The sequence below is a fragment of the Oncorhynchus mykiss genome, chromosome 3, assembly GCF_057628025.1.
Source record: "Oncorhynchus mykiss isolate SJ-2025 chromosome 3, ASM5762802v1, whole genome shotgun sequence".
NCBI classification, from domain to species: domain Eukaryota; kingdom Metazoa; phylum Chordata; class Actinopteri; order Salmoniformes; family Salmonidae; genus Oncorhynchus; species Oncorhynchus mykiss.
The window spans coordinates 20782403-20792413 of NC_143024.1; the positions used below are offsets into that span (position 1 = coordinate 20782403).

Genomic DNA, 10011 nt, shown 5'->3' on the forward strand with positions numbered 1-10011 from the left:
AGAGAGGGGGAGGAGGGAGAGAGAAGGATAGAGAGGGGGAGGAGGGAGGGAGAAGGATAAAGAGGGGGAGGAGGGAGGGAGAAGGATGGGGAGGAGGGAGGAATAGAGAGAGGGGAGGGAGAAGGATAGAGAGGGGGAGGAGGGAGGAGTAGAGAGAGGGGGAGGAGGGAGGGGGAGGATGGAGGGAGAAGGATAGAGGGGAGGAGGGAGGAGTAGAGGGGGTGAGTACAGCATCTACTAAGATATAAAAAGGCAGTTGAAATAAACAAGACATATTATTTCTGACCAATCAGCGGTGGTCTCTGCAGTAGAAAACATACATGGAAAAGAGATCACAAAAATCTGTGCAATCAGTTTCTCTGTCACAAAATAGCTGTATAAAAAACACAAGTAGGTAGAAGTGGCCCTTAACCACAGGCCCGGGGTCAGGTGTGTTTTCAAACCCTAATGATAAACGTTAGGATTGGGGGTAGGAACAATCTGATCATAGACCTGTGGTTAAGAGCAACTTATACCTCAAGCATAAAAACATCCCCCTGCCCCAAGTAAAGACAGTAGTTAGGTAACATGGAGGCTACCAGTGATTGTGTGTTCAGTTGTGGCTCTCCTTGGAGAAAGCTATAGGGAGTATGGATGCAACCATATGAACTTGTTTTAGCAGTGCTTTACTGGAAGCTCTGCATATAAACAGTTGATTAGGTATAAGTAAACTCTTTGTAAACCCTGTATCATGTACACCAGTTATTTCCTCTGGAGCTCAGTTGGTAGAGCATGGTGCTTGCAATGCCAGGATAGTGGGTTTGATTCCAGGGACCACCCATATGTAAAAATGTATTCACACATGACTGTTAAGTCACTTTGGATAAAACGTCTGCTGAATGGCATATGTTTCATTAGTAAATACATGTGTATTAATGATTTGTTATGAGGAATATTTCAATCATGTTTTAGTCCTATTATGTATAGCAGCTTACGATGATGGTGCAAAATAAATATTCATACTGTCTCCCTTTTAGCTCTGATCCTCACGTTTTTCAAGTTTGACGAGCGCCAAGAAGCACACAGGAGATAGCAAGCGCTGATCATATCCTCCAGTCAGACCTACATAATCAACTATAAAATACACCCAGGAGATAGCAAGCGCTGATCATATCCTCCAGTCAGACCTACATAATCAACTATAAAATACACCCAGGAGATAGCAAGCGCTGATCATATCCTCCAGTCAGACCTACATAATCAACTATAAAATACACCCAGGAGATAGCAAGCGCTGATCATATCCTCCAGTCAGACCTACATAATCAACTATAAAATACACCCAGGAGATAGCAAGCGCTGATCATATCCTCCAGTCAGACCTATATAATCAACTATAAAATACACCCAGGAGAAGAGGCAACTGCCAATCTAAAAACTGAAATAAATTAGCCACTGTCGTTAGTTCATAGAAGACTACGATGTATATGTATAGAATACTATTGTGTTGTACACATGACCACTGCACAGCTTGGAGTAGAGGTTGCCTTGCTGTTGTGGGATCTGTAGGTAGCTAGTTTTGCCCAACAGACCCCTGGAAGCCAGATAAGAGATTGAAGGCAGGAATTAGGCGTTGTGTACTGTGTTATTCGACTGATTGTGCACTGTGCTATTAAGAAAGACAAGCAAACTATCAAAATGCAGTAGAAAATGCTTTGTTTTTTGTACACATCCTATTTGGTAAAGGCACAATAGTCCAAAGGTCCAATCATCCCCCCCAAAAAAATTTGTCCCATCATAACAGTAAAAACCACAAACAAACCGCTGTACAGCAACTTTCCCAAGAGCATCAGTCAACCAATCAGTCAACCAATTGTAAGTTCAAAGAGAGAAACACAGCTGCCAATTAATAAATAAAGGTAATAAATAAATGCAGCGTTGTCAAGTCAACATGTGAATAAATAAACAGGATGTCTGTCTCTGTCTGTCTGTGAGTGGACTCTTCTCTCAGGGTGGTCTTTAGAGTCTCTCACTGAGCCATTTAAAGGATTAAGTTGTCCCTAGAAGCTGATCTAAGGTCTGTTTGGTATTCTATCCCCTACCGGTTAGGCCATTGAAATGTGATTTACTGTTTAACGGATAACCCGCTTCACATTTCTCCACACAGAATAAAACCCAGTTGTGGTTCATTCGTTTCACAGTCATAATTGATCTTCGCCCAAAACACCTTGCATTCGTCTTCACAAACAGATTGTGTCATGTTGACGGATTGACATTGAATCGATTCTAAACCTCTTTAGACTTCAGTAGAGGTCCCTGCCACGTCCTCTTAGATGTTGTTCAGCTCTAGAGGTCATTCAGTAGTCTAATGATTATTCCTCACTTCTATCCGTAATGCCTCGGTCTATTGAACTGTCTGTCTGCTGTTATTCACTGGAAGCATCATCTCTGAGGAGATTCCAGGAATATAACTATCCTTAATCCCCAAATCTTATTCCACCTGTCCTTCTAACCATCCTCTCCTCGTCACCTCCTTGCCTCCAACCACCTGAATCCCAAATATTCCTAAGCCAACAGCGTTTCGATTAAATTTGCATAGTGGCATTTACCTTTTCTTAAGTGGAGTAAGAGAGTATACCATTCGGTCAATCAGAGATCCAATATTCTATAAACAAGCGATGGGCTATGAGAGGTGCTTACCAACCTTCCAATCTACAACCACTATTTGTGCAAAAAAATCTGATTGTTATGGAACTGTGATTATGATTCACAAGGACACATTCTGCCCTCGTTGTAATAACTGTAGTCTCTCAGATATCATTTTCATTAATGGTCCTAATTGCGTTTAGGTAGTTGCAAAAGATCCATCATTAAGGAAACTCATCAGCACCTAAACCCATGGCTGCAGTCCAAATTCAAATTAGAGAGTGATGATCGGAGGCAACATCCTTAGTGGAAATATTGAAGTTGAGCTTAAAAACAACCAATCCACAGCTATTTATGTATCTAGCAAGCTAACGTAGCTAGCTAGCTACAGTTATCCATAGCTGGCTAGCTAGTTTTATAGTTTGGTCATTTATTGCAATACATTTCAGAATTCCCAAAAATGTTTATGAAGCTAGCTAGGTTTTATAGGCTCCTCACTACGAGACTAAGCCAATTTGGCAACGCTAAAATCAATGTCATATATACAGTGGGGCAAAAAAGAATTTAGTCAGCCACCAATTGTGCAAGTTCTCCCACGTAAAAAGACGAGAGAGGCCTGTAATTTTCATCATAGGTACACTTCAACTATGACAGACAAAAAGAGAAGAAAAAAATCCAGAAAATCACATTGTTTTTAATGAATTTATTTGCAAATTATGGTGGAAAATAAGTATTTGGTCAATAACAAAAGTTTATCTCAATACTTTGTTATATACCCTTTGTTGGCAATGACAGAGGTCAAACGTTTTCTGTAAGTCTTCACAAGGTTTTCACACACTGTTGCTGGTATTTTGACCCATTCCGCCATGCAGATTTCCTCTAGAGCAGTGATGTTTTGGGGCTGTTGCTGAGCAACACGGACTTTCAACTCCCTCCAAAGATTTTCTATGGGGTTGAGATCTGGAGACTGGCTAGGCCACTCCAGGACCTTGAAATGCTTCTTACGAAGCCACTCACTCCTTCATTGCCCGGGCGGTGTGTTTGGGATCATTGTCATCCAGCCACATTTCATCTTTAATGCCCTTGCTGATGGAAGGAGGTTTTCACTCAAAATCTCACGATACATGGCCCCATTCATTCTTTCCTTTGCACGGATCAGTCGTCCTGGTCCCTTTGCAAAAAAACAGCCCCAAAGCATGATGTTTCCACCCCCATGCTTCACAGTAGGTATGGTGTTCTTTGGATGCAACTCAGCATTCTTTGTCCTCCAAACACGACGAGTTGAGTTTTTACCAGAAAGTTATATTTTGGTTTCATCTGACCATATGACATTCTCCCAATCTTCTTCTGGATCATCCAAATGCTCTCTAGCAAACTTCAGACGGGCCTGGACATGTACTGGCTTAAGCAGGGGGACAAGTCTGGCACTGCAGGATTTGAGTCCCTGGCGGCGTAGTGTTACTGATAGTAGGCTTTGTTACTTTGGTCCCAGCTCTCTGCAGGCCCTTCACTAGGCCCCCCCCCGTGTGGTTCTGGGATTTTTGCTCACCGTTCTTGTGATCATTTTGACCCCACGGGGTGAGATCTTGCGTGGAGCCTCAGATCGAGGGAGATTATCAGTGATCTTGTATGTCTTCCATTTCCTAATAATTACTCCCACAATTGATTTCTTCAAACCAAGCTGCTTACCTATTGCAGATTCAGTCTTTCCAGCCTGGTGCAGGTCTACAATTTTGTTTCTGGTGTCCTTTGACAGCTCTTTGGTCTTGGCCATAGTGGAGTTTGGAGTGTGACTGTTTGAGGTTGTGGACAGGTGTCTTTTATACTGATAACAAGTTCAAACAGGTGCCATTAATACAGGTAACAAGTGGAGGACAGAGGAGCCTCTTAAAGAAGAAGTTACAGGTCTGTGAGAGCCAGAAATCTTGCTTGTTTGTAGGTGACCAAATACTTATTTTCCACCATAATTTGCAAATAAATTCATTAAAAATCCTACAATGTGATTTTCTTTCTAATTTTGTCTGTCATAGTTCAAGTGTATCTATGATGAAAATTACAGGCCTCATCTTTTTAAGTGGGAGAACTTGCATAATTGGTGGCTGACTAAATACTTTTTTGCCCCAGAATCATCATTTTGTCTGACAGGCCGAAAATGCAGCCGTGGTGAGTGACGTGACATTCGCGGCCACCGGAGTATGATACATGACTACAATTTGCATTGAATTGTGGGTCATATAAACCCCACAAGTGACCAAAGTTCTTCACTCGCTTCCTCGAGCTAAATTGAGAGCCGAGGGGACAACGTTAGTGAATTGGACCTCCACTTAAGATGGCAATCAAACTGCATCCGGTTTCAAAGGGGATTCCCCCAAGGGAGAGTGGCTAGTGAGAGGGCTGAGGGGCTAAACATAGTGTTTGCACTGCAGCCCATTTCTACCCCTGACTCTCCCTATCACAGCAGCTTTAGCATGTTGACGTAGTCACACTAGCCTGCTGGGCGGAGTGTGCTCAGTGCATCAGGTCTATAAAGGGGCGGGGTTAACCCTGCTCTTACACTCCACCCTTTTCAAAGGCTTTGCCGTGATTGAATGAGCCTGGACCCGACACTGACAGGTCTTTACGGTCTTTTTCCCAGTCTTCCCGGCAACAGGCTGGCTTTGGCACCCGATTGGCTGCTGCTGGCTTTGGAGGTTGTTGAAGGGCGTGGTGGAAGAGATTACGCTGTCCTGCATGGCTGGACTGCCCCTGGTGGTGGGAGGTGGCATGACAGGCAGCAGCTGTTTCCCCTCCATTGCTTTCCAGGGAGAAAGGATGGGCACTACAAGGACCGAGGTGGGACCGGGCTCAGAACAGAGCCCCGCTTTGTTGCTCGATGACTCTCCCTCTCCCTCTTTGCTGTCCTCATCTTCCTTTCTCTCATTCTCTTGGTTGCTGGTGGGGTCCTGGGGGTGTGGGGGTACCCCTGAAGTTGCATAGGGGACCTCTCCCCCCTCCTTCCCCATCTTCTCTCCTCCACTGGCGTTGAGCCTCTTAAAGAGTACAGGAGGAGGGGTGTCAGAGTCTGTGTCTGACCAACTCAGTCTGCGCTTCTGGAGAGAGACAGAGAGAATGTTGTCAGCCACAACTTATCAGCATATTATTGTGTGTGTGTGTTTGTGTGTGCGTGAGTGTTTGTGTGTTATCACCTTCACAGGGATGTGCGACTGGTCTCTGTGCCTGTGTGGGGGGGTGCTGCTGGGGCTGTCCCGGGGGGAGAGGTGAGGGGGGAAGAGGGTAGGGGCAGTAGGTGGGGCCAAGGGGGACACCTGTGGAAACCACATCTTCAGCATCGTCTCCACCTGGAGAAGAGTGTTCATATACTTTTCCCTACGGAGGTGGAGATAGAGGGAGGAGAGAATAGAGGGAGGAGAGAATAGAGGGAGGAGAGAATAGAGAGATGGAGAGAGGATTATAAGGTTTAGAAAACAACCCTTCTAAGACTAGCATGGACATTAACATTCCTGTTCTCATCTACTAAACACAGATCCAGACTAAATCCACTTCTGTCTCTAAACATTCAAACTGGACTACTTATTATGAAAGCTCTCTTTTTCTGCTGTTGTGACAGAATGCTGAAACTGAGTAGTGCAGGGTTTAGTCCAGTATGCACATAAACAGGTGTGTGTGTGTGTGTGTGTGTGTGTGTGTGTGGCCTTACCCGATGCTGGGTCTCCGTAAGACCCCTACGATCCTCTGGATGCGGTCCATGGCTGCACTCTGCTGGAAACTACTCAGACCTGTCAATCAAATACACAATCCTCCAGTCAGCATTCACTGTAACACTGTCTGACACGCTACAGTCAACACACACACACACACACACAGACACGAGACACACACACACACCAATACGCCTACAGATGAAAACTACAGACACAGTAGCTGCAGACTAGATCCATACAGACTAGATCAATACAGGCTGCAGCATCACACACCAATGTAGGAGAATGGTGCTTACCACGGTCAAATCGTCCCCCCTTCAGTCCATTCAGCAGCTCCAGTAGGGGCCTTACAAACCCCTGCAGCTCAGCACACTGGGAGGGAGAGAGGGAGAGAGAGAGAGAGAGGGAGGGAAAGAGATGATTATTATTAATGGGGTACAGTACTGTGTCTTCCATCCCAATCCAATTCATCTCTCTCTGACATTCACCTTCTGGGCAAAGAGCAGATCTCCCTCTGTCTTCTCTCTCTCTGTCTCAATTGTTCTCTGTCTCTCAGCTGTGACCCTGGGGTGACCTCCAGTAACCTCTGAACCCTGTGACTCCTCCTCCTCGCGGTCAGTGAAGCCGTCACACGCCCACTGGGACTCGGGACTCTCTGCCCCGGCACTCCCGTTGCCCCTGACCATGCCCCCAGTGCCGAGGATGACGGCGGGGGAGCGTTCAGACAGGAAGACATCAGTGTCATCCTCCGCCTGCTCAGAGTGGTTGAACAGGTAGCTGTCACTGGAGCTCAGTGAATCAACAGAGGGCTGGGAGGAAGTGCTGCCCTGTGATTGCATCACTGTGTGATTGGAGAGAGAGGGGGGAAGGGGGAGAGGCGAGAGAGCAGGGGGGAGTGGGGTAAACAGAGAAAAGATTTAGAATAACTGCCAAGTAACAAAATGTGTCCTCTATGACAACAGCCAAATGACATTGTATACTCAACGGAGAGAAAGAAAAATCCAACCCATATTTATGTTTATTTATTTTCCCTTTTGTACTTTAACTATTTGCACATAATGACATTTCAAATGTCTTTTATTATTTTTGAACTTTTGTTAGTAATGTTTACTGGTATTTTTTTTTCCATTGTTCATTTCACTTTTGTTTATTATCTATTTCACCTGATTTGGCAATGTAAACATGTTTCCCATGCCAATAAAGCCCTTCAATTGAAATAGAATTGAAAGAGGAGGAGCGACATTGCTGTGGAAATTGATTTAGGGGAGACATTTTTTTTATCCTACAACCCCAAAATAATAATAGCAATTCAAAATGGTGGGTCTACCAGTGGCCTAGTTAAACATGATGTGGAGCGTGACTGGGGGTATGCAGTAGGCACACAATGGCAGTGCATGTCTGGCTCCCATTGAGGGCGAGGAGATGGGGAAAGAGAGAGTGAAACGCGAGGGGGAAGGGTGTGAGTAGAATAAGCAGTAGTAGAATCCAATAAGGCAGGCTGGGTCTTTCTCTCTCTCTCTCCTCCTCGGCCTCCGGGGTTCTCTCTCTCTCTCCTCCTCGGCCTCCGGGGTTCTCTCTCTCTCTCGCTCCTCTCCTCTTACTCACTCTTTCTCTCCATCTCTCTCACTCTGATTCACTCACTATACCACCCCTCTCCTCTGTTTTTCTGTCTGCCTCCCATCTCTTCCTCTCTTTTCCTCCCCTCTAACCCCCTCCTCTAGACAGTACTCCCCCCCTCTCCCCCTCTCTATTCTGGGAGTCCCTGTTGGTTTGTGACCTCAGACTACATTAAGAGGGGTAACATGAGCACACCAGTATCTCCACACACACACACACACACACACACACACACACACACACGGTCTAATGCCCACCACCCAAAAATACACACTTTCGTATATACACCCTCCACGCACACAAATGTACACACACACAAACATACCGTTTAACACACCCCACACACACACTGATAAAGTCTCGCCAAGCACATTCTGCTAGAGAGCAAACCCCCAGTGACAATAGTCCCTCTGCAATGTACACACACACACACACAGACAGACACAGACAGACACACATCCACACACAGACTTATTAATTCACTTCACTGTTTAATAGTCTGTCATAGAAGTTGTGATTTTTATAACTACACACACACACACGTGTAGTTGTGTATTTTATTCCTCTTGATTTTTATTGATATATTTTTAACTCTGCATTGTTGGGAAAGACTCGTAAGAAAGCATTTCACGGTAAAGTCTACACACATCATATTCGGCACATGTGACAAATACAATTTGTTTTGATTACACACACACACACAGACAGACACACATCCACACACACACATATTAATTCACGTCACTGCTTAATAGTCTGACACAGAAGACCACAGTACACTTGGGTAACATAATTGTAACAATCCTAAAATCGATTATAACAGATTGATTATAACTATGGTGGCTCTTTCCTGGGACTTGTGCTTTCCCAATTACGCCTATCATTTGGATAGACTTTGTGGGAATGTAAAGATGAATGTCTGGATGCATGCCAATATTATGTAATACAAAGACGTAACATGGACCAATGGATCAACCCACTGCATCATATGAGCCAAAACTCATACACTCCTCAGCTTTCTTTCGGTATGTATGTGTGTGTGTGTGTGTGTGTGTGTGTGTTGGCCCGGCCCCGTGTAGGTATGTAGGCTGCAGGGGAATTTGTGTCTCAGGTGGTGTGTGTGTGTGTTTGAGGAACGTGATCATGACAAACACAAACATTACAACTGACACAAATGACACTAAGCACAATAATTATACTTATAACGAACACTCACAAATGTAATATATTATGTTATAGTCTGACGTTGACAAAGGTCTAGCAATTATTCCATGCTTTTAGAATGAACGCTAGCCTACAGCTCTATAACACTGTATTACATCAACCATCAACGATGTAACAAATCAGGAGTAGCCTACACTAAATACAACGAACGTAATTAAGGAAACATTGTATCATGTCTCTGGTATAGCCCATCACAGTAAATTCCGTAAACCGCGCAGGAATGTAGCAATGTAACATTTTAAAGAGAACACTCACCTGAAATATTGCAACAAAATAACAGCAGTAGAACAGGCCACGGTTGCCAGAAACGGCCTTGATAACGTCTATCTCTGTAACCCACTTGGCGATATTTGTCTCACACTCGTTGGAACATCAGGTCGGCAGTCTCCTTCCTCTCGCGATCACCGGACCTTCATTGGTGTGCCTCTTTGCTAGTTCTTTCTATCTCCACGGTTTACGAGCTTCAACATGTGCACGGATACACGTGCCCACATTTGTTCGTGCCCTATTGGTTGTTCATCTGAAGTTACAAACTCCATTGGTGGATCCATGCAGCCAGTGAATTCTTTACTGCCTGCTGATTGGTGGGTCAGCGGGGCACTCAAAGCCCCGCCCATGCATGTGGGGCTCGTGGTTAGGGCTGAGTGAGTAGTCTCCTCGTGCCTCAGTCTACTACGGCTGTGCGGTGTAAACACGAGCACGCCTTTTTAGGCCTGTAGAGTTATTGTAATGAATGCCTCGAACAAAAATGAGATATACTGTATAAAATATTTAGGATAGAGGCGTAGGCCAATATGCTGACTAATTTGTACCTGATGGTCTAGTCCTAAGTGCTATATTGGGC

The 10011-nt window shown here is 44.7% G+C and overlaps 1 protein-coding gene across 1 annotated transcript; it reads right to left on the bottom strand.

The window, feature by feature from the left end:
- Positions 1-1678: 1678 nt before the first annotated feature.
- On the bottom strand, positions 1679-9651 carry LOC110508582 (uncharacterized). Its single transcript, XM_021589190.3, has 6 exons — positions 9423-9651; positions 6815-7167; positions 6623-6698; positions 6323-6401; positions 5811-5991; positions 1679-5714 (listed from the first exon to the last, which is right to left on the bottom strand). Exons 2-6 carry the CDS (start codon positions 7163-7165, stop codon positions 5148-5150), a joined length of 1254 nt encoding a protein of 417 aa, XP_021444865.2. The 5' UTR covers positions 7166-7167; positions 9423-9651; the 3' UTR covers positions 1679-5147.
- Between the last annotated feature and the right edge of the window lie 360 nt (positions 9652-10011).